We start from the raw sequence: 26,067 nt of genomic DNA, 5'->3' as shown, positions 1-26,067 counted from the left end.
AGTCCGGATTTGAACTCAGGTCCTCCTGAATCCAGGGCCAGTGCTTTATCCACTGTGCCACCTAGTTGCCCCAAGGGCCAGGCTTTTTGTACTTTTGGAGGGAATGTCTGGATTAGTCCTTCTACTGTTTTCTTGGCATATTGGGTGTTATGTTATTCCAAGATCCCAGTGGCAGCTCAGGTTCTGGATCTGCAAGCTTTCAGTATTTTCAGAGTGGTCTGATTCAGGACAACATATGATCATTGCCACCCTGATCAGAGCTCTCCAAGTTCCTGAGCTGCATTTGTGTCTAAACAATAGCAGATAGCTACTGGACCCAACCCCTGTCAGCTAAGCCAGCTGGAAAGATCTGCTGGTTCAGAGGGACAGAATTGTAGGCTTCCCTTTAGTCTGGGATTCCTGCCCTCTGTATTCCTTATGTGCTTCAGGTTGATGTAGAAGCTAGAACTGAGATCCCACTCTGCTCCTGGAGTCAGAACCACACAGCTATTGCTTGATTCTGAACTTGCTCCTTGCTTGATATACAGGGTAGAACTTGAGTTATCTTATCCTGTACTGTCTGTCACCTCAGGTTCCTTCCTCCCTTGATCTGTGACCTGATGGTGATTGACAGAGCTATTATGTGTGCCTCTTTCTGCCCCCTATAGAGATTTGGACTTATTTGTATTGCATCTAGGATCGCCTCTTGTCCTGGTGTACAGCTTTTCCCTGGCCTAGAATTCTCCTCAAGATTCTAAATGACCCCACTGTATTCAATCCCACTGACCCTTCCAAGGCCAGCACTTCTGACCAGGTCCCATCGCCAGTGTCCATAGACCTCTTTGGCTGTCTATGTTGACCTGGACTGAAAAAAATGACACATTCTGATGTTTTATTGGATTTCCTCATCAGGGTTTGATTTGTTGTGTTTCCTAGATCTGTTTGGAGCAGTGGAGGGTAGGAGAATAAGCGCTCACTGCATTTCTTAATGTTTCTACATTATCTTGGCTCTGCCGTTAAATCAACTACTTTTTTTTTTTTTTTTTAGTGAGGCAATTGGGGTTAAGTGACTTGCCCAGGGTCACACAGCTAGTAAGTGTTAAGTGTCTGAGGCCGGATTTGAACTCAGGTACTCCTGACTCCAGGGCCGGTGCTCTATCCACTGCGCCATCTAGCTGCCCCTAAATCAACTACTTTTAATAATACTTTAGAGTAAATTTTCCTCCTATGTGTGTGTTTTTTTAAAGGTTGCTATAAAGATCATAGATAAGACGCAGCTGGATGAAGAAAACCTCAAGAAGATTTTCCGGGAAGTTCAGATTATGAAGATGCTCTGTCACCCACATATCATCAGGCTGTACCAGGTACAAACAATCACAGTGTTTTTCCTCAGAGCTCCAAGAAGAGCCACCTAGCACTGCTGCCACCTTTGAAGAAAAAAGGTGGATAACAAATAGCATAGACATTTGAAGTATTCGTCCAGCTGGGATTGTTGTGAGGGTCCAATGAGATAATATTTGTAAAGTACTTAGCTAAATGCTGGACACAGAGCAGTCATTATATAAATGCTAGCTATCATTATTATTCTTATTATTGAACGTTTGCTCCTTTTTGTTGTTCAGTTGTATCTGACTCTGTGACCCCATTTGGGGTTTTCTCTGCAAAGATACTGGAATGGCTTGCCATTTCCTTCTCAGTGGCCTTCTCAGTAGCATGCTTGTCTTGGTCTTCAGCCTACCTAGGCCTTTACTAAATTTTTGGAAATGTTTACAGTTGTATTTAATTCTTAATATGATTTTCTCCTCATAGCATGAATTTTACAGTTGCTCAGAATTTGATGAAAACTTAGACATCTTATTTTGGCCAAGTAATGCCTTGAGATTCTATACAAAGTCAGAGATCTTGTGAATTCATCATTCTGTGTTGGTGATTGTTATGGATTAAGTTATTTTGTTACTTAACTCCCTGTATACCTGTCCTTTGAATCTCAATGTTGACTGAACCTCTGGGGTCCTCTGGTTCAACTGTATCCAAGCAGGAATCTTATGACACTTAAGCATTCAGTATTTGCAAGAAACTTTCTGCCTCCCAGTGTAGAACATATCATTGTTGACTCAAATTGTAAGCTTTTGTTTATATCATAACAAAATCTTAGTTTATGTAATTTTCACTTTTTTCTCACTTCCACTCTGAGAGGCCAAGATTGGTTATTAAAATTAAGCAGTCATTAGCTACTTTTCAGTGTTATTTATCTTTATATTTATGCCATTGTAGTCTATATTTTCTACTCTTTACTTTATTCTGCATCATTTTCATATTGTGTCCTAGAAATTCCCATGCTTTTGTTTTTAATACATTTTATTGTTATCTTTTGTTTTTTATATCACCAGAATTTCTCCTAGTTTTGTTCCCTCTATTCCACTCCAGCGAGCCATCCTATATAACAAATAACATACTTTTTAGAAGAAAAACACACAACATGGAAGAAAAGACCAAAAAATTTTTAGCAAACTCAATCAGTGCATTGAAAGAGTCTGAAAATACATCCTTTATATGATGAACATGGACCTTCCACTTCTGCAGAAGAGTAGGGGGAGGTGTCTTTTATCTTAATTTTTCTGAGACTGGATCTTCCTATCTGGCCTAGACTCAAAGAAAGCATTCATAGGCCCCTTCCCACTGAATGGCACAGAATCTTTGACTTGTTTTGTTTTTGATGTAGGCTGGTTCACCACTCTTTAGCCAGCTTGGTGACACCTTCTGCCCAGGGGCTCACCATATTACAGAGTGCACAGACACTTGATCAGCTTTATCCATACTAAAATCTTCAAGCCCCAGGTTCAAGAATTCCACGAGCTTTGTTCTTTCTAGTAGCAGGGATTACTGGCAAGCACAGCATTATTTTTTTTTTTAATTGCGGGGCAATGAGGATCAAGTGACTTGCCCAGGGTCACACAGCCAGTAAGTGTCAAGTGTCTGAGGCCAGATTTGGACTCATGTCTTCCTGAATCCAGGACCGGTGCTTTATCCACTGTGCCACCTAGCTGCCCCCACATCATTCTTAATGTATGGACTTTATTTAGAGTAGTAACTTTATTTATATAATTCTAACTTGTTTGCCAAAATAGCTTCACTGACTCACAACTCCACCAGAAATTCACTACTGACCCTCCCAGATTGATTATTTACATCTTTCATCATCTTTGTGTATTTGCTGGGTGCAAGGTAAACCTTATAATAACAATGATAGTAATCATGATAATAGTAACAATTTCTAAAATTTACATGGCACTCTGTTAAGAAATTTATAAATCTCATGGAAACCCTGTTATCCTCTTCTTCTCTCCTCTTCCCCACCCCCACCTCCCCACTTGAGGAAACTGAGGTACATGGAAGTTAAGTAATTTGCCTAGAGTCACACAACTATGAGTAGCTGAGACTATATTTGAACTCAGAGCTTCCTGATTTCAGGCACAATGCTCTATCCATGGTGCATTATTAGTTATTTAGAGCAGTTTTTGTTTTTGGTTTTTTGCGGGGCAGTGAGGGTTAAGTGACTTGCCCAGGGTCACACAGCTAGTAAGTGTCAAATGTCTGAGGCCGGATTTGAACTCAGGTCCTCCTGAATCCAGGGCCGGTGCTTTCTCCACTGCGCCACCAAGCTGCCCCCAGTAGTTTTTCCAAATGGTTAATAGTTTGCTATTTTGAGAAATATTTTGACCACTTTTCTCTTGTGGAATGGCTTTTGGTCATTAACATGTATGTGCACACACATATGTACATATTTCTTTGTCTCTATAACTTGGATACCTTGGATTATCTGAGAAATTTGATAAAACTTTTTTTCCCCATTTAATCACTTCCCTTCTTATCCTAGATGCATTAACATTTTATTTGTGCTGAAGTTTTTAATTTTCATGTGATCAGTTAATCTGTTTTATCTTTTGTAATCAACTCTGTCCTTTTGTTACTCATACCCATACATATGGAAGAAAATCTTGTCAAATGGACTATAGCAGTTCATACAAGAAACCATATGTTATAAAAAAATTGGATCCTTGATGTAAGGATAGCGATAGTTTATCATTAGGAAAGCAATCAAAGCAATTAATAGTGTTAAAAACAAACATCCAAGACCACATGATCATTTCAAAATGTGCAGAAAAAGTCTTTCACAAAATACAATTCTACTTTATTATCAAAATCCTACAAAATATATGCTTAGTGAGATTTTGTGGGGAAAAAAACATCTAAAACCAAAAGCAAGCATCATATTCAGTGGGAATAAACTAGAATTTTTCACAATAAATAAGGAAGTAAAGTGTAGATTATTAAAATAACTAAATTGTTTTAATTAGAAATTAATTAATTTAGAAAAGAAACAGATCATATACTTGTGTAGGAGGTGTTTTGGTTTTGAATACCCTTGCAATACTTTATTTCACCTAATATCCATAATAAACATAAAGCTTGTTTTTTTGATTTTTGATTGTTTCTCAGTGTGGAAACCACCTCTCCTGAAAGAAATTATCACTTTATCTATAACTTATCGTCTTACAAAGTTGCCTGGTTGCACTGAGAGGTTAAGTGACTTTTCCATGGCCAGAAATAGTATGTGACAGAAGTAGGACTACATAGTAGATATATTTTTTAAAGATTCTTTTCTTCTAAAATTTTGAATTCCAAATTCTCTTCTTCCTTCCCATCCCTACCCCACTCACTGAGGAAGCAACCAATGTGATATCAATTATACATGTGAAATTATGCAAAACATATTTTCATATTAGCCACATTCCCAAAAAAGCAAGAAAAATAAGAAAGTGAAAAAAAATCATACTTTAGTCTGCATTCAGAGTTCATGAGTTTTCTCTCTGGAGGTGGAGAGCTTTGTTCATCGTGGGTCCTTTGGAATTGTCTTGGATCCTTGTCTTGATTAGAGTTGCTAAGTCTTTCACAGGTGATTATCATTACAACCTTGACTGTTGATATTCACAGTGATCTCCTTGTTCTTCTGACTTCACTTTGCATTAATTCATATAGGTCCTGCCATGTTTTTCTGATTTTCCCCTTTGTCATTTCACAAAGCACAATAGTACTCCATCACTAATACATGTCACAACTTTTGTCCAGTCATTCTTCAATTGATGAGCATCCCCTTGATTTCCAATTCTTTTCCACCATAAAAAGAACTGCTATAAATATTTTTGTACATGTGGTTCATTTTCCTTTGATCTCTTTGGGATATACAGACCTAGTAATAGTATTGTTGGGTCAAAGGATATGCACTGTTTTATAGCTCTTTGAGCCTAATTCCAAATTGTTCTAGGAAGTACATTCTTTTCCCATTTATTTATTTATTTAAATCATAAAAGTATTTTATTTTATTATTTTCCAGTTACATGGAAAGATAGTTTTCAACGTTTGTTTTCATAAGATTTTTAGTTCCAAATTTTCCCCCTCCCTCCCTTACCTCCGCCCTCCCCAAGACAGAAAGCAATCTGATATAGGTTATATATGTACAATCACATTAAACATATTTCTTCATTAGTCATGTTGTGAAAGAAGAATCAGAACACAAGGGGAAAACCTCAAAATAGAAAAAAGAAAAATAAAAAAGTAGAAAAGTATGGTTCAGTCTGCATCTTGATTCCACAGTTCTTTTTTCTGGATGTGGAGGATATTTTCCATCATGAGTCCTTTGTAATTAGCTTGGACCATTGTATTGCTGAGAAGAGTTAAGTCTGTCACAGTTGATCAACATACAATGTTGTTGACACTGTGTACAATGTTCTCCTGGTTCTGCTCACTTCACTCAGCATCAGTCCATTTAAGTCTTTCCAGCTTTTTCTGAAGTCTGGCTGTTCATCATTTCTTATAACACAATAGTATTCCGTTACATTCATATACCACAATTTGTTCAGCCATTCCCCAACTGATGGATGTTCCCTCGATTTCCAATTCTTTGCCACCACAAAGAGAGCTGCTATAAATATTTTTTGTACATGTCGGTCCTTTTCCCTTTTCTATGATCTCTTTGGGATACAGACCTGGTAGTGTTATTGCTGGGTCAAAGGGTATGCCCAGTCCCATAGCCCTTTGGGCATAATTCCAAATTGCTCTCCAGAATGATTGCATCAGTTTACAACTCCACCAACAATGCATTATATTAGTCTTCCAATTTTTCCACATCTTCTCCAACATTTATTATTTTCCTTTTTTTGTCCTATTTGACAATCTGATAGGTATGAGGTGGTAACTCAAAGTTGTTTTAATTTCCATTTCTCTAATCAGTAGTGATTTAGGACATTTCTTCATATGGCAATAGATAGTAGCTTGATTTCTTCATCTAAAAACTGCCTGTTCATATCCTTCAACCATTTCTCAATTGGGGAATGACTTGCATTCTTATAAATTTGATTTTATTCCCTATATATTTTAGAAATGAGACCTTTATTAGAAACACTGGCTGTAACAATTGTTTCACATCTTTCTGCCTCCCTTCTAATTTTGGCTGCATTGCTTCTGTTTGTGTAAAACCTTTGTAATTTAATGTAATCAAAATGATCCATTTTGCATTTCATAATATTCTCTATCTCTTGTTTGGACGTAAATTGTTTTCTTGTCCATAAGTCTGAGAGGTAAACTATCCCTTCCTCTCCTAATTTACCTATGTTATTATCCTTTATGTCTAAATCTGTATCCATTTTGACCTTATTTTGGTATATGGTGTAAGATGTTGGTCTATGCCTAGTTTCTGCCATACTATCTTCCAGTTTTCCTAGCAGTTTTTGTCAAATAGTGAGTTCTTATCCCAGAAGCTGGAGTCTTTGGGTTTATCAAACAGTAGGTTACTATAGTCATTTACTACTGTGTCTCCTGTGCCTAATCTATTCCATTGAACCAACAATCTATTTCTTAGCCAGTACTAATAGTTTTGATGACTGGTGCATTATAGTATAGCTTCAGATTTGGTATGGCTAGCCTACCTTCCTGTGCATTTTTTTCATTAGTTCTTTTGATATTCTTGACCTTTTGTTCTTCCAGATGAATTTTGTTATTATTTTTTCTAGCTCTATAAAATAATTTTTAGGTGGTCTGATCAGTATGGCACTGAATATAGGAAGTATATTCTTAACCAAATGAGAAATAAAAGCAATTAGAAAAGATAAAATATGTAACAGTGAATACATGAAACAACAGCTTTTACATAAACAAAATTAATTCATCTATATTTGAAGCAAAATTATCAAATAAAAAAATTTTGTATCATATTTCTCAGATAAGAATTGAATATTCACAATAAATAGACAAGGAACAGATATGTACATTTATAGGTGTATATATGCACACAGTTGTATGTGTTTGCACAAACAAAATTAATGTATCTAGGATAAGAAGCAAAGTGATCAAATGAGAATAAAAATCTTTGCATAAGAAGAGCTGAGTATACAAGATAAAAAGAACATATATATGCATTTATATATGTATGTTTATGCATGCTTGTATATATGATGCATATACAAAGACATGACTAGGTCTTAGTTGATGTTTAATATTTAAAATCATGTATTTATTTTTAATATATACATACACACATTTATATATGTATATGCACATATACATATATATCAAAAGCCTTTCTTATTCCCTAGTAGAAAAATCGTCAGGCAGGATGAACAAATAATTCTCAAAAAATTATTTATAACCTACAAATGAAAGAATACTTCAAGTCATTAATAAGAAGAGAAATGCAAAGAAAAAACAACATCATAACCAGCAAATTGGCAAATATGACAAAAGATGGGCATAGTCAATGTTTGGTGTAGCTCTAAATCAGTATTACCCTTTTGGACAGCAATTTAGAATTGTGGAACTAAAGTGACTAAATTGCCCATATCTTTTGACTCAGAGATTATACTACTAGGCTTGTACCCTGAGGAGGTCATGAATAAGAAGAAAGTCCCCATACACCAAAATATTTATGGTAGTGGTTTTTTTTGTGGTAGCAAAGAAATGAATGGATACAAAGTAGATGCCCATCAGTTGGAGTATGTCTAAACAAATGGTGTCACATGAATGTAACAGTATTACTCTACTTTTAAAAGTAAGAAACATGATGAATATGGAGAAGCATGGAAAAATTTCCATGATTTGATGTAGACTGTTGTAAGTACAGCCAAGGAAATAACTTGTGCAATGACTAGAACAATATAAAATGGAAAGAACAACCACAAAATACTCAAAAGTTAATATTTTCAAATTACAGATAACAGGTATGGAACCAAAGAAGAAAAATGAGAAGACACCTTTGCCCACTCCTTTGCAGAAGTAGGACACCCACAGGCCAAACTTTTCCCCCCCCAAAACTCTTTTAATATGTTGGTTGGGCTTGTGAGGGATTTTTGGTCATCTTTTGTTTCCTTTAAAATATATATTATTTGTTATATGGGACGACTCTGCAGTAGAATAGAAAGAGCAAAACTGGGAGAAATTCTGATGTTGGAAAAACAAGATAACAATTTAAAAATAATTAGAAGAAAATCATATTATACACCATTCACAGCTTTGGGCAGGAGATGTGACCCTGTGCTTTTCTTAATTCTTCATATTTTTCCTTTCTTACAGTGCAATAATGTTCCGTCCTGTCCCATTCATGTATCATTCTTATACAATTTATATTTATCTTTTGTATTTAGCCATTTTCTAATTGAAGGGCTCTCTCCTACTCCTGCTATTCCCCCAACTCCCTGACCCCTTATTTTATTTTATTTTGTTTTATTTTTTACAGTTGGAAGAATTTCATAGTGATTTGCAAAGAGAGCATGTTGTTTGTCACTCCCTGACTCTTAAACTGGGCTGGCTGTTAGTGATCAATTCAGTCAATTTTCGGTTTTGTTCTCCTCTTCGTGACTTCATTCGGGGTTTTCTTGGCACCAATACTGGAGGGGTTTGCCATGTCCTTCTCCAGCTCATTTTATAGATGAGGAAACTGAGGCAAACAGAGTTAAACCAGTTGCCCAGAGTCACTGGGAAGGCTTCTGAGACAGGGCCTTTTGGAACCTCTCAAACTACACTCCATAGCAGTAATGTTATTTCCCATATTAAAAGAAGCTGTTTCCTTGGTATCCCTTTACTGTATTTTCTGGTTTGCACTGTAAGTAGAAGAACCAAAGTAAAATGCTGTCTTATTATTCCAAATCCAGTACTTTCTACTCCAGTATATCGCCTCTCCTGGGTTCATATCCCAGCTTTGTTGTTTCCTTACACATGCCATTTTAGGACATTCCTTAACCTCTCTAAAAGTCATTTTCCTCATTTTTAAAATACAAAGATCATGCTAGATCACCACGAAGGTTTCTTCCAGCTCTAAAACTCTGTGGTTCTGTATCATTGTCTTAATGACAACAAGCTGCATTATCTGCTTTGCTCCTCCAAGTCTTTATTTTAATCCTTATTTTAACGATGATATTCTGGATACAGCACTACCCCAACTCAATTTAGTGACTCTAATGGCAGGAATTTCAGACCAGGTATAAGTGGAGGACAAAATTCTATCATTGGCTTACAAAAGGCATTTTTGAAACCTATGACATTGAATTATATAGGCAAACATATATTTTGTTTGAATAGGGAGCTTGTTGTTTTTGTTGTTATTTTTCAGTTGTGTCTGATTCTTTGTGACACCATTTGGGATTTTCTTGAAAAAGATGCTGGAATAGTTTGCCATTTCCTTCTCCAACTCATTTTTATAGATGAGGAAACTGAGGCAAACAGGATTAAGTGACTTGTCCAAGGTCACATAACTCATAAGTGTCTGAGGCTGAATTTGAATTTAGGAATATGAGTTTTCCTGATGATAGGCCCAGCACCCTATCCACTGTGCCACCTAGCTGCCCCATGGGAATAGAGAACAGCCATACTTAAAAGCCTGTATGTCAGAACAGTTCTTCCCTAGTAATGAAGGATAGGACACCCCCTCCACCTCTACTGCACCCCCACTCTCAGTTAAAATGAGTAGCTTTGTCATCATTATCCTGTAATACTTGCTTGTTACTGGTCCAGGCATGTGCTTGACTGAAGGAAATGTTTAAGACTTAAGCAAATTCAGGGCACAATGCTCCAACTTTAAAGAAAGGCCATGTTTTAATAGTATATGTTGTTAAAACTTCAATATAGACGGCTTCTTATGAGGATTAATCCCTACAAAGAGAAATAGATTATGTTTGCAGGAATTGGCCTGTTGAAATTGGTCAGGTTAAATTATGCTTGTTCCCACCCATTCCTTGCCCTAGAAGTAAATCTCACTCTGAGGTTTTGTTTTTCTGGTGCCTTCTGAAGGAAGAACTTTTTCTAAACTTTCATAGGACTCAGTTTGTCTCTTCTCTACTGACAAGCCATCTATACTTTTTGAATTTATCTTTAAAAATAAAATAAAACAAAACTACTCTTAAATCCATAATATAGCCTCTTTTGATCTTTCTCAGAAAATTGATTTAAGTAGGTCAGCCTTGTATCTTAATTGTAAAATCTTTCCACCTTGCCCACAATTTTATCACCTCACCAAATTTTTAAACGCATAACCATATTCCCAAATTTTACATGCAATATTAGTTACATTTTAATTCCCCTCTTTATCTTTTTGGGTGCTTTCATTTTATCCCCTCTGGCAGCTGCCATTGTATTGGTTGAGTTCCCTAGAATTCAATGAAAAATGGCCAGCAGTGGCAAAGGACCTTACAATCATACCTGAACCTGAAAAAGGGTCTACTCTCCAGTGTGCCTGAGAAGTGGTCTTCCAACTTTCAGTGGGAGACTTTGGATAACTTTAATTATTAGGAAGTTTGTCATTACACCAAGCCTAAATCTGCCCTTTTTGGGGGGGGGGTGAGGCAATTGGGGTTAAGTGACTTGCCTAGGGTCACATAGCTAGTAAGTGTTAAGTGTCTGAGGTCTGATTTGAACTCAGGACCTCCTGACTCCAGAGCTGGTGCTCTATCCACTGTGCCACCTAGCTGCCCCAATCTGCCTTTTTTAACCCCATTTCTTGTTCCTCCTTTTGGGACCAAGCATGACATGTCTAATACTAGACCTATTATTATGTCCCTCCTCAGATTTCTCCTTAACATTCCCAATTCTTAGTGATGTGAGAATCCAGAGACTCTTCAGTATCTTGGTGGTTATTTTCTGGGACACTCTTCCAGTTGTCTGTATCTTTCTTAAAATGTGACACCTAGAACTGAATTCAGTGTTTCCATGTATGATTGGACCATGGTGTGGTATAGACACACCAGGACTATCACCTGTCCGTTGCTGAACACTGTCTCTCCTAAGGAAGCTTAAAAATCCCATTAAATTTTTTGGCTGCTGGATGCCTCAACACTTGGCATTTAAGGAGACCAATGTGACAAGATAGATTGCTGAGGGAAAGGCATTTCAAAAACAAGACCTTGTCCAATTACATTAAACTTGTGCTGGGAGATAAATTAATAGTTTGGAAGTAAATGGTCATTTCCACTTAGAAAAGGCACAAAATTATAGTTCCTGGGTTTTTTTAAGTTTTTTTTTTCCTCTTTTAGCATTTCTGAGATTGAGTGATTGATGTTGGATAGGAACTTTCTGCTTTGTTTCTTGGCAGTTTGTGTTTCTCAATCCTCTGGAATTTTACATTCATGGGAACAAGGGTGAGAGAGACTGTTTCTCTCAATTAGTAAGTTTTAATAAATTTTCCATACTTAACAACTTTGAGGAACGAAGCTCAACAACCCCCCCGCCACCCCAACCCGGCAACAACCCTTGCTTCTTACCAGCATTTATATCTCTGGAAAAAAAAGACAAGTGTTTCAAATTTCTTGCAAGTAGTAATGGTTGTCAGCCTTCCATATGGCTAAAGAGGAATCATTAGTTTGCCTTCCCATCATACCACCTCATCATTTATGTCATTGTCATTTTCTTACTTTTGTACCCAGGTTATGGAAACAGAGCGGATGATTTATTTGGTGACAGAATATGCTAGTGGAGGAGAAATATTTGGTAAGTACCTTTTTACATTCTTTGATTAAAAATTGCATTGGATAGATGTAATACTCACTGCCTTTGGCCCTTTAGTGCAGGTGTCACTTGACACTGCCCTTCAGTGTTGTTGGTTTCTGTACAGTATAAAATATCTTTGATTCAACCTGAAAAATCATTTTGTCAGCCTCACAACATCTCCCTGATGATGGAATCTAGGTCTTTCAGCCAGCTTTTAGCAATCTGGGTTAAACACATCCAAAACCAAGCATACATTCTAACAGCTGCTCAGAGCCCTTCCTGTTGTGTTTACATGTGCGCATGTGTGTATGCGTGTGCATGTTGAGTGCATGCACAGACAGGGGAGTGGAGGAGAGAGGGATAGGGAGAAAGAAGAGGCTGAGGGAGAGAATACATGAATGAGAATGAGAGACTGGAAGCAGTCAATCTCAGAAACATTTAGCTATGTTATATTTAAACATAAAGCCATATTCTCTACCATGTGTTCACAGTTTTCCTTGACTCTTGCTAATTTTCAAGATTTTCTTTTCCCCTTTAGCAACTGTTTTCCTTCCTCACAATGAGGCTTTCCCCAGCTATTTCAGTGACACTGTCACAAAGGGATGTTGTGCACTACTAGCTCAGAAATAAACAGGAGACTGTGATAGTTACAGGAAAGTCTGGTTTTTTGAGGAGAAAGCTGTGATTAAACAAATATTTTTAACACCAGTAATAAGGAGTAAAGGTGAAGCAAACAAAAGTAGACTAGTATAAATATCTTTTTTTAATCCATTATTGGAAAAAATTATCTTTTTTTGTATATTAGACTTTAAAATTTTTTTGGAGAGTTTTTGTTTTTGTTTGAATGTGGATCATAGGAATATATTTCTATTAGTTTATAGATATAGATAGATTACGAGTTCAAACTATTTTAAGTGATGTGAATTTGAAAGGGAGGTTTTCTTTGTGGCTATATGGACTTTTAATTGTTTGCATTTTCTCCTAAGTTCTTATATAGGAAGCTTTTACCTCTGAACATCATCATTACCCTATAGAGAAAGCAGCATCCTTTTGGCCAGATTCTAACTGGTTGTCTTACTGTACCCTCAGCTGGACAGATAGAATCAGTGTCCATACTTGTTTGCTCTTCTGACTTTTGTGATGGATAGGAAAGGCAGTTCTTTTGATGATACCCTTGTGCTTACACTTTGGATTAATGCCCCCTGAATCTATCATCTTTTTGTCAGGAGGTACACAGCATATTTCCTCATCAGCCTTCTGAAATTGTGGTTGGTCATTGTGTTGATTGGAGTTTTAAAATGTTTCAGAATTGTTGATTTTTACAATGCTGTTATTACTGTATAAATTGTTCTCTTGGTTTTGCTCACTTCACTCTTTGTTATTTCATACAAATCTTCCTTTTTCCATATCTTTTTTTCCTGTGGTACAATTGTTTTCAGTTTTTGTCTCTACAAAAGAACTCTTATAAAAATTTTTTGCACATATGTGTTCTTTTTTCTTTGATCTCTTTAGGGTATACCAGTATAGCTGTGTCAAAGGGTATTTACAGTTTAGTAACTTTTTGGACAAACTGTCAAATTGCTTTATAGAATGGCTGGACCAATTAATAGCTTCTCCAGAAGTCCATTAATGTTCTTGTTTTCCTATGGCCTCTCCAAGCATTTGTTATTTTTCTTTTTTTTCAACTTTCCCAATCTGATAGCTGTGATGGGGAACCTCATTTGCTTTAATTTGCATTTCTCTAATTAGGGATTTGGAACATTTTCACATCTGTCAATAGTTTGAATTTCTTGCTTGGTAAACTAATTGTTCATATCTTTAACCATTTATTACCACTTCTAAAATAAAGCAAAAGATATTTTAAAAATCCTTTAATAAAAAATAAAGTTTACATGTTTAATAGATTTATGTGGCACCTTTGTTACATAATTTGGAATAAAAAGTTTTAATTTTTGCTTACTGTTTAAAATGCTTACTGCTAGTTAAGCATCGTGATTGTTAGTGTCATGGAATTAATTTCATTCACCATTTGTTTTTCAATTAATTATACATATTTTAATGGTTTTTAAATTTTAAGAGCTAATTAGAAGTAATTGACAGTAATCTGTAGAAATATTTTCAAATCTTCAGTCTTCTGATCGATAGTATAAAAGCCAAGGCTAACATTCTCTTAGGAGAGTATCATTACTAAGACTTTAATCTATTTTACTCTAGCCCTCCTTTGGTGCTCCTTCATGGCAGAGGTTCTTGAAAGTTGTGCCAATGTTGTGCTATCTCAGGTAGATCCTACCAAGCAGGAATGGCTTTGAATATGGGCCCTATGATGGATGAAATTCATGGCTTCATTACAAATAGAAAAGTGAGGACAATATTTGTTCTCAAGGAGCTCACATTCTAATTAAGGGAGAAAGAACAGAGTAGGGGTAATTTTCATGGTAGATATAAAAGCTAGGTGATGGGGCTCAATAGGCAAAACATTGCAGGACTGATGGTAAGGTACCATGGACTTTGGTAAACATGGTGAACAATGGCAGGGAAGATAGTGCCAAAATAGTGCCTAATGGGAGCAGAGATAGTGACCCCAAGGGTAAGGGTAGAGAGGGCTTTGGGTTGCCATGAGGAGAGTCAGCCAGCATCCAGGTGAGAATTGAAATGTGATAAGGACATGATAAGAACTGAAGTCATTTTGAGCTGGAGAAGGGAGTGAGAAGTCCTTGGGCATTAGTCATTGAGTTAGCTAGAGGTTGACTTATTTTTTGGCCATAGCAACTTTCAAGGACATCTTATTAAATCATAGATGGGTTGTCATATGCATAATTGAGGGGGAGAAAGGGTACAGCCAAGCAGAATTGCAAATCGTTCAAAGTACTGAAAAAGCATTAATTTTAAACATTCTATAAGCACTGGAATATATTCTGTATGGTAGAGCAAAAATATACAGTCCTTTTCTTTTGAGAGTTTACCAGTTTTTTTATTGATGTGAGTTTGGGAGGAGGGTAGATGGAGAGAAGAGTTGGATCTGTGATTTCATTGGCATAGGGATTTCCCAGTCGAGGAAATTTCCTTTATCAATTCACTTCTGCTCTAAATATGTTTTGTAACTTATATAGAAAGTTTCCTAGGATTGGTCCAGCCATTCTGGAAAACAATTTGTGTAACTATTTGCAAAGGGCTATGAAACTGTACATACCCTTTGACCCAGCAAGTGTGTGCTTGGTTTATATCCTAAAGAAATCAAAGAGAAAGGTATATGATCTAAAGGTACCAAAAATATGTATAGCAGCTCTTTTTTTCATGGCCAAGAATTGGAATTTGAAGGGATGCCCTTCATTTGGGGAATTGCTAAATAAGTTGTAATATGTGATTGTGATGAAATACTTTTATGTTGTAAGAAATGATGATGGGGGATGGTTTTGGAAAAACTTGGGAAGACCTACATGATGCAATATGAAGTGAGCAGAACCAGAACATTGGACACAGTTACAGCAACCCTGTATCATGATCCTATATGAATGACTTAGCTGTTCTAATCAATACCGTGATCTTTTTTTTAACAACGTGGTTAATGTGGAAATTTGTTTTGTATAACTTCCCATGTATAATGGCTATCATATTACTTGCCTTCCCAATGAGTAGGGGCAGGGCTAGAGAGAGGGAGAGAATTTGGAATTCCAATGAAAAGAAAAAGAATGTTTTAAAACATAGGTTAAAAAGAAAGTAAGTTTCCTAGGGTGATAAGAATCGCAGCGAGAGGCAGGACTCCTTATTGTGAGGCTCTCTTTTCACAAAAAGCGCCCTGCCTCTTGCCCTGTAAATTAGGAGGCTGACATCTAATACACATGCCAAAAGAAAGCGACAAGTGTAATATAACTGAATCTATCTACTGAAAGAACCCAGAATAGAAGAGTGATCGGGTTCAGGTGTACTTATAAAATCTTACTTATGATTTGAGATCACAGGACTCTTGAAAAAAGAGAAGAGGAGGGTCTTTCAGGTGTGGGGAATGGCATGTGCAAGAATGGAAATGAGCGAGTCGTATATCTGCTACAGTAAAACAGAATCATAAAATAATCCTTTCATGACTTTTCTTTTTTCTTTTTTCTGGACCAAATTTGTGATTTCATCAGAGTAGGCAACTCCTTATAAAGAAACTCACTCTATCAAGTCAGATGTGTACTATTCTGGAAAATAGTGGTTCCACCACCCCATAACCTCTATCTTGTACTTATAAAATTGATTTTTTTTAAGTCCAAGTATAGAATTTTGCATCTCTCCTTATTAAATTTTATCTTATTAGGTTCTTCCTGTTCAGGCTTATCAAAGATCTTTCTGTGATTGAACTTTTCCATCTGTGTTTGCAATTCCATCAAGTTTTGTCATCTGCAAATTTGACAAAGCATGCCACCTATTTCTTTTTTCTAGATTTTTTGGGGGGGCAGGGCAATGAGGGTTAAGTGACTTGCCCAAGGTCACACAGCTAGTAAGTGTCAAGTGTCTGAGGCTAGATTTGAACTCAGGTCCTCCTGAATCCAGGACCTGTGCTTTATCTACTGTGCCACCTAGCCGCCCCTAGATCATTGTTTTTAAAATTAATAGCACTGGGTTAAAGACAGATACATGAGTCATCCTGCTAGAGATAGAATAAAAATAATAGTAATGATTATATAGCACTGATACTTATATAGCACTTGAATATTTGCAAAAATGCATTCTTAATTAAGCCCCAAAGAACTCTGTGAAATACTGAAAATAATTTGAATTATTTCCAGTATATAGATCCTATTTATTCCAAGTTGACATTGACCCATTATTTACTGCTTTTTGGGGTGTCGCCACTCAACTCTTTCTAAATCTATATAACTGTATTGTCATCTAGCCCGTGTCTTCATCTTTTACATAAAGACTGTAACATACATTGCTGAAGGGTAAGTATATTATACAGGGCTAGCATTAACACAATGGGAAAAACACTGGATTTGGAGCCAGAGGACATGGGCTTGAGTTCTGCTCCGCCATTTACTGCGTGTGTGGCCATAGTTAAAGCACCTCACCTCACTATGGAAAATGATGGAGGTTGGAGTAGTTGATGAACTTGAAGGCCCTTCCCAGGTCTATTCTTTGATGACCCTTTGTCTACCCCATTCCTTTCAGGTTGCGGGACTTTTTTGTTAGCTTGGCTTGCATTATTCGTGGTGATGTCATAAAGCTTTTATTGATCACTACATCCCTAAGTACTGGAATTTGCCAGGAAAAAAAGTCAGGCTCACTAGGCTTTCACTTGCACTCAAACTCTTGTAAACCAGGGCAATTACTCTACCCTAGTCCTTTTCCATTCTCCATGGTCTTTCATTGCCAGTAGATTAGCAATCACATTTTCTAGTTTTTTTTTTTTTTTTTACCCCAGTATATAGTTGATATTGGCCTAATTAATTGAACTTATTGAGCACAGCTCAATCTAGTCATCTTGTCACTTATCTTGGGTTTCTATTCCCTGTGACCAATTTTTAAAAAGCATTTTTTTGTAGTCCAAAGATAATTTTCTTTGCCAGAAAATTTTAAAGGATAGTAATGTTAGTATTTCAGACCTTTACCTCTTCCCATATCCCCTGGACAATTACTATCCCCTGTATCCTGAGTCTTGGTCCTGTCCTTCTTTGATCCACTTCTTGTTATTGTTAGGTTATAAAATCTTTTTGTTGTCCTTAGCATTCATTTCTAGTCTCAGTTTGCTGGCTTTAGCACTCCTAATATAATTCATATTTTACTCTGTTTCCCATAACGTGTTCTTAAATACATTTTTGCCTTGGAAAGAAACCTATTTGTCTGAGTATTCATTTTGCATAAAAATGTTAAAAATAATGCATATAAAGCATTTTATCTGTTGAAAAATTGAGTTCATTGGGACAATTTATTACTAGCATGTTGTATATTATCAAAGGCTGACCATGGAAATATGGGCACATTATGTCATAAATAAAAATGGAAAACTGATCGATTCATTTACCATTCAGGTAATAACTTTCAACTTGCATAGGCTAATTCCTCTAGATACACATCCCAAGGTTTCCATTTAAAGACCTGAGAGTATTTTATCAAAAGAATATTTCCTGAGTAGCAAGCAAGCAGGAATGCTGTCTAAAGTTTTTAAAGTTATTATGAGGGCATTTAGAGTCTGTTTAGGTATTTGTATTCATGATTGATCATTAGTATTCTTAGTATTTCAAATATTTTTTCTTCTAATGGCATCAACATTGCACCTGTGGTATACCCAAGGACTGAGAATTCAGTTTCAGATTACTATATGTCTGTGCTGCCTAAATATTGATTGGAGATTATTTCTCTAGCTTTTTCCTAAAGGTTTATTTCTATTAAAATTTTATTTCTATAAATAAAGAACCTTAACATTCATTGCCACTGTAGAACAATTTTTCATCATTCATATAAAACCTACTGTGAAAATCTATTAAATTTTTGCTTTCTTTCTGCCACCCCTTTTTTGGGGATAATTCATTTGCTCAATATTTGAAATTACTTTAAACTTCTCTTTGTAATCTAATCAGTTTATCTGGACAAGCTATCCACATGTCTCTGCCTATGTGCCCCCCCCCCATCCCACCCCGTTCTCTCTTTGCGGGGTAACGAGGGTTCAGTGATTTGCCCAGGGTCACACAGCTAGTAAGTCTCAAGTGTCTATGGTCATATTTGAACTCAGGTCCTTCTGAATTCAGGGCTGGTGCTTTATCCACTGTACTACCTCGCTGCCCCCCACATGTCTCTTCTTAAGAGATACAGAGCTTCTAGGTTGTTACCATTACCTCTCTGGTAAAATTTCCATTCATAGAAGTATCTATTTATCATGTCAGCTCCAAAGGGGCTTAAAACTGAAGGTGCCAGGTAACATGCCCGAGTCTATTATATTATTAAGAGAGTAGGGGGCAGCTAGGTGGCACAGTGGATGAAGCACCGGCTGGAGTCAGGAGGACCTGAGTTCAAATCTGGCCTCAGACACTTAACACTTACTAGCTGTGTGACCCTGGGCAAGCCACTTAACCCCAATTGCCTCAGAGAGAGAGAGAGAGAGAGAGAGAGAGAAGACAAGACATACTCACCAAAGACATATCGGTGATTAGCATTTTTTTGGGGGTGGATATCAAAGGTTCTCTGCGGATTTTTCCTCTACCTTCTTTGGTTAATTCAATTTCTCTACTCAGATTGGTTCCAGGAAGAGAAAAATATAATCCTAATATTCTAGTAAAAAAAATACTTGGTGAGAAATTGATGTATATAAGGATTACTTGCATAATTTTAATTTTTGACAGCCTTTAGACATGTTTCATGTCAGATTTTGGCAACTTGAAAAGGTTCATTGTATTTAAGGTGATTTACATTTATTTATCTGACCTTTTTATAGGCTTTGAATGCTGGAGGAAAATATAAATCTAAAGGTTTATCTTTTGACTAAAGGTACAAAAATTTAGTAATATATAATTTTTAAAAATTTTAAATTAAAAAATTATTAGAATGTTCTTGTAAAGTTATTAAGGCTTTCGGGAGGTGGGTTAATTAATTCATTGATAAAGTATTTCTAAAAGGCTAGTATTTTTCTCACTTGCCTGCCTCTATTTCTCATCTTGCTTTAGCGGCTGTTACTAGCCAACTGGGTGCTCCTGATAACTGTTGAGGGAATCTACTACATTTCTGTTTCCATCAACAACTGTTACTAAAGTAACTAACAAGCACCAAAATTTGCCATCCCATAGTTTAAAAAAGTTAACCTAGATTACACTGATAGTATGAGATAAGAAGATCAACATAATCTAAATCTAACCTTTTTCGATCAATGCTGTCTTTAATATCTCTTGGTGGCCATTACATAGAACTTAAGGGAGTCCTTAACGAAACTTTTTTCTTTTTCTTTTTCTTTTTGGTGAGGCAATTGGGGTTAAGTGACTTGCCCAGGGTCACACAGCTACTAAGTGTCAAGTGTCTGAGGCTGGATTTGAACTCAGGTCCTCCTGAATCCAGGGCCAGTGCTCTATCTACTGCGCCCCCTAAGTGCCCTAATGAAACCTTTTTCACTCCAGTCTTGTAAATTTGTGGCTTGTGTCACAGATGTATAAGAATACCTATTGATACCTATTTAATTTTTTTGTCTACTTAACTTCTACTTACTTTAGTATTTTATTTGCCATTTCATTTTTTCCTTATCAGAGTATAAGACTGGAGCCCTTTTGAATCCAGTGATAAGTTATCAAAACTAGAAAATTATCTCCCCACATAGCTCAACTAAAAAAAAGCTATTCCAGGGCAGCTAAGCGGCACAGTGGATAGAGCACCGGCCCTGGATTCAGGAGGACCTGAGTTCAAATCTGGCCTCAGACACAACACTTACTAGCTGTGTGACCCTGGGCAAGTCACTTAACCCTCATTGCCCTGGGGGGAGAGGGGGAAGCTATTGGTGGTGATGGCCACCACAGCAAATGTTTCTTCATTTAAAGATAATGAAGAACTGAAATGCCTTGGAAAGAAGAGGCAGAGTGAGTTTCATAAGCTACTACTCACACAAACTCACTTGTTGCTTATCTTTAATATAATATGATATTATTTATAGTGATTGGTTTGTATGTCAAAGAATATGTAATCGGAGACCCACATTGCATATGTGTTGATTGACCTTTGAGTTGAAGAAGTCATCATTTTCAGAACTGATTTGCTGTTTCAGAGTTTGGAACTTTGGAAAACAAGAATAGCCCCAAAACAGAGTATGATTAGGGAGCATTAGAGTAGCCAAGGCAGTATCTCAGAATCATCTTCTACCTCATTTAGCATTTTTCTCGTCCTCAAGAAATGTGATGGTTTTTGTCCATCACATCTTTATCATCCCATACAAAGACTGCAACAGTTTGATTAAGACCTAAAAAGAAGTATTTTACTTTGTTTAGATTTGAAACCAACAAAATGTCTAGAAACTAGGGGAAAAGAGTGAAACCGTCTGCCTGTGCCCCCACAGAACTCTGTCTAGGATCAGAGAAATCTCACACACATTACATGAGTGGAGTCAGAATGTCATTCCCCCCGGGGAATGTTGGGCATTGGCTTTCTGATCTTCCTGGTCCATATGATCCTTGAGAGTCTTTGTCTGAAGTGATCAGAACAAAAATCTCCTTCTACACTGATTAGAGTGGGAAAAATACTTGAGAAGGGAGCTGCCATAAGAAGCAAGATATGAATCTTTGTTCTACCACTCACCTATTGACCTCTGGCAAGGTATTTAACCCCTTCAGGCCTTCAGATTTCCTATCAGGCAAGGTTCCCTTCACTTTCCTCATGATGAGAGTTCGATGAGATGACTCCAAAGGTTTTAATTTATGATACTATAAGATTTTGCATCCTGGCATCTTTTGAAATTTAGAAACTTCATTTGACCCAACCCTCTCATTTTACAAGTGGAGAAATTGAGGACCAGAAAAGATAAGTCATTTGTCCCAGGTTGTACAGGTTTTTATATACATTTAAATATTTACTGATATCTTTATTTTCAAATATGTCCCTTTTCCTCCCCTACTCAGAAAACCATCCCTTGTTAGAAAGAAGAAAGAAAAATAGTTCATCAAAACTAATACATTCGAGTCTGACAGCATAGGAAATGTTCAACAGTCATAGTCCCTTATCTCTGCAAAGTTGAGAGAGAGAAGAGGGAGGGAGGATAGAGAGAGGGAGAGAGTGTGCGCAAGCGCACATTTTCTCAGCTCTTGTAAGGGGCCGAGTTTGGTCATTTTAATTACACAGTATTCAGTTATACTTTATAACCAAACTCTTTTTTCTATTCCTGTTCTTTCCCACGTATTGTTGTACTAATTATTTATACATACATACATAAAGCTTAAAACCACACTAGAACTTTTGGACACTACAGACACTCTGGACATATCTAAGGATATGCATACATTACTTTCTGAATTCGGTTTTTTTCACTCTGCATCATGTGTACTTATGCTTTTCTGAATTCTTCATTTTTATCATTTCTTATGTTGCGGTTACCCATGCCATTCGTTTTCTACAATCTGTTCAATCATTCATGAATCAATGAATTATCTTCTTAACTTATAGTTCTTTTGTACTATTTTTAAAAAAGTGCTTCCGTGAATGTTTTGTGGTACATGAGACCTTTATTTCTGTCTTTTGCCTCTCGAGGGTCTGTGCCTATCAGTAGGACCTTTGGACTAAGAGATCTAGACATTTTCATTTTTGCTAATTTCTTAGCAAAATTCTAAGTTGCTTTACCAGAATGGTTGGACCACTTCACAGATAGAATAGTTGTATATTAGTATACCTGCTCTTTTGCAGCCCCTCCAAAATTAACTGTTTCTCTCATCTTGATGCTAGGTTTATATAGCATGTAGCCAAATCCTTAGATTCCAAACCCAGTGTTCTCTCCACCGTACCAGAATGCCTGCATTGTTGTAGCACAGAATGCTGTGCCCTGGCCTATCACAACCTCAGCAAATTTCTGTAGTCTGCAGTTTGGATCTCCGTGACACCAGATGGATTGGGACAGGATTGAGGGTGAGTGGGTGTCAGCATGTGGTGTTGCAGTCTTTTGCAAGCTTATGGGTTCAGACAACTTATGCGGCCTTCATGTTGAAGCATGGTGGATAGTTGTGACAGAAGGAATAAACATTTATAGTGCCTACTATGTGCTAGGCATTGAGCTAAGTGCTTTACAAATATTATCTATTTGATCCTCACAAACCTGCTAGGTAGGTACTTTTATTATTCCCATTTTATAAATGACAAAACTGAGGCAAACAGAGGTTCAGTGACTTGCTCAGGGCCACACAGCTAAGTTTCTGAGGCCAGATTTGAAATCAGGTATTCTTGACCAAGCATTCTGTCCACTAAACCATCTAGCTGTCTGTAGTTGGGAGAGAGGGTGCTTAGTGAGCTTGAATTAAGATTTTGTTCATGGAATTTTTTGCCTTCTTTGGGTTCTTGTTGTCCTAGACCAGTAAGACAACTGAAATTACTTTATCTTTGGTGTATAATTTTGGAGAGGTTTGAGAGGTCATGAGGATTACAGAAGTCTAGTCTTCCATCTTGTTTGGCCATGTGATGCAGAAGTGAAATGAGAGATATTGAGGTGGAATCAACTGTTCTTGGAAACGATTTGTATATGGCAGGTAAAAGAATGAAGAGTCAGAGATGGCTCCTATTTTACAAACTTGGGTGACTAGAAGAATGGCAGGCCTCTCAACTGAATAGGAAAGTTGGAATGTGGGTTGGGTTTTCAGCGAAAAGTAATGAGTTTCTTCTTGGCCCTGTTATGTTTAATGTAGATGGAACCTCCAGGTAGAGATGTTCCATAGATAATTGTAGGTGCTAGGTTGGAACCCAAAAGAGAGATAAGAATTGGAGGATGCTAAATGAGGAAGTGAAACTGGCACTCAAGACTGGAGTGGCTAAATCTGTCATCTCTACACTAAATACACAATGGCCCCTTCTACCTTTCCAGTCTTATATTTTTACTCCCTCCCACATACCCTGTGATCTCACAACACTAAAGCACTTCTTGCTTTTCTCTGCACAAGACATGACATCTCTCTTTTTTTGTTTTTTGGGTTTTGGGGGGGGGGGGACAATGGGGGTTAAGTGACTTACCCAGGGTCACACAGCTATTAAGTGTTAAGTGTCTGAGGCCGGATTTGAACTCAGGTACTCCTGAATCCAGGGCCGGTGCTCTATCCACTGCGCCACCTAGCTGCCCCAAGACATGACATCTCTTGATCGTGCCTTTTCACTGACTGGCCACCATTCCCAGAATCCACCCTCTACTCATCTCTGTTGTCTCTGGCTTCTTGTAAGACCAAGCTCAGCTCCCACCTTTTGTAAAAGATTTCCTGGTGGTTCCCCCCTCAACAAACCAGCGCTTTCTTTCTGAGGTTATCTTCTCTGTGTCCTGTATATCTCGTGTATTTAGTTATTTTCATCTTGTCTTCCCCATTAGAATGGGAGGCAGGGACCCTGTTTTTACCTTTCTTTGTATCCCCAGTTCTTAGCACAGTGACTGGTACATAATTAACACGTAATAAATGTTCATTGACTGACTAGACCAAAACATCTGGAAAAATGCAGAGAAAATCTGTGCAGGAGGAAGCACAGTTCTTGAAAATGTTGAGGGGCTTATTTTGCAAGATAGCACAGGGAAAGGGAAAGATCCAAAAGAATGAAAAAAAAGTGATATGACATAATGATAGATCACATTTATATAGTACTTCAAGGTTTTCAAAGTGCCTTTTTTTTTTTTTTTTTTGGTGAGGCAATTGGGGTCAAGTGACTTGCCCAGGGCCACACAGCTACTAAGTGTCAAGTATCTGAGGCCGAATTTGAACTCAGGTCCTCCTGAATCCAGGGCCGGTGCTCTATCCACTGCACCACCTAGCTGCCCCCAGAGTGCTTTTAAAATAATAACACTATGTGTAGGTAATGCAAGTTTTATTATCCCCATTTTTACTGATAAAGAAACTGAACCTCAGAGGTGGAGTTACTTGCCCATGGTCCCAAGACAAGTTCTTTCCATTATATTACATTGCCTCTTAGTAACTATTAACAAATAAAATTTCTATCTCCCCCCCCCCCCATGTCACTATCATCTCCCCTTAATAAGACAGTGTTCTGATTAAGAGAAAAAGAATAGGGGGCAGCTAGGTGGCGCAGTGGATAAAGCACCAGCCCTGGATTCACGAGGACCTGAGTTCAAATTTGAACTCAGACACTTGACACTAGCTGTGTGACCTCGGGCAAGTCACTTAACCCCCATTGCCCCGCCCCTCCCCAAGATAAAAAGAATTAAAAAGACAAAGGTTTTTTTTTTTTAAAAAGAATTTTTAATTATTCCTATTGTTTCACACCTAGCAGAGCACCATTTGTACTTGGTAAAGTAAATGTTAGTTTGAAACCTGGATTACATTGAAGAAGTATAAAGTGGGGGCAGCTAGGTGGCGCAGTGGATAGAGCACTGGCCTTGGATTCAGGAGGACCTGAGTTCAAATTCGACCTCAGACACTTGACACACTTACTAGCTGTGTGACCCTGGGCAAGTCACTTAACCCTCATTGCCCTGCTAGAAGAAGAAGAAGGAAGAAGGAAGTATAAACTGCTTGTGGCAAGGAGTAAAAATCAGTTCAGGATTGACTTGACCTGTGGACTCTAGGTTCAAGAAGACCATTTTAGAAAGTCAGGATCAGGATCAAGAGGTGGAAAGATGGTACCGCTGAGCAGCAACAACTAGAGAACTCTGCTGTGGGGTGGCTGAGTTTCTTGGCAAAGAAGGAAAGCAACAAATCTTCCTTTAGGCAGTGCCAGCAGTCCCAGCATTGCCAACATGGGGCGTGTATGTAAGGACAATGTGGTATCAATTGAGTATGCTCTTCCTAACTTGCTCATCAGGAACCTGAGTTACCTTGGCCTCACCCTTGCTCTTCTGGAAAGAAATATTTGTTTGATAAACAGGAAGTTGTTTCCATGGGTGCAAAAAGAATAAATGGTTGAACCAAGTGATTAGTAAGGAACTAACTACCTGCTGTTGTTAATCTGGGAATTGACAGAAATCCTCATTTCAGGCTGTCATTTAAAATGGGCAGGAATTCCTCTACCATTCTCTACCCCCCCCTTCCCACATCCCCTCAGAATTTGACCTATGTGCTAGTCTTCTGTTCATTTTCACGACACTGTTTCTAGTAGAAAAATGAATTATTTTAAGAAATAAAGTGAGCTCCCCAATACCACACTATCCCATTTATGGCAAGATTTTGACACTGATACATCTCTGTTTGCCTATTTTTGGCCTCTTTGAAAGAAAACAGTCTGCTTATCCAATAGGGTGTTTCTCTCCCAGTCTCCTGTTGATGAAGACAAAATACCCGTTGTGGACTACTTTACTTAAATGAAATGCATTCCCTCCATCTGGGAAATACTGAGTGACCTTGTCGTTCGTGTGTGTGTGTGTGTGTGTGTTGTTGTTGTTGTTGTTGTTGCCGCCATAATAGTTATCCCAAATCT

The 26,067-nt window shown here is 37.4% G+C and overlaps 1 protein-coding gene across 4 annotated transcripts in view; it reads left to right on the top strand.

Moving 5' to 3' along the window:
• SIK3 (SIK family kinase 3) overlaps window positions 1-26,067 on the top strand; it is a 297,657-nt gene that overhangs the window by 157,462 nt on the left and 114,128 nt on the right. For all 4 annotated transcript variants that reach the window (XM_043994328.1, XM_043994326.1, XM_043994327.1 and 1 more), the window contains exons 2-3: window positions 1,227-1,343; window positions 11,946-12,009. In XM_043994328.1, coding sequence (XP_043850263.1) covers window positions 1,227-1,343; window positions 11,946-12,009 — 181 coding nt within the window. The remainder of the gene's footprint in view (window positions 1-1,226; window positions 1,344-11,945; window positions 12,010-26,067) is intronic.

This window comes from Dromiciops gliroides, chromosome 3, assembly GCF_019393635.1.
Source record: "Dromiciops gliroides isolate mDroGli1 chromosome 3, mDroGli1.pri, whole genome shotgun sequence".
Classification (NCBI taxonomy): domain Eukaryota; kingdom Metazoa; phylum Chordata; class Mammalia; order Microbiotheria; family Microbiotheriidae; genus Dromiciops; species Dromiciops gliroides.
The sequence above is the reverse complement of the archived record's forward strand: the minus strand, read 5'-3'. Positions and strand labels throughout refer to the sequence as shown.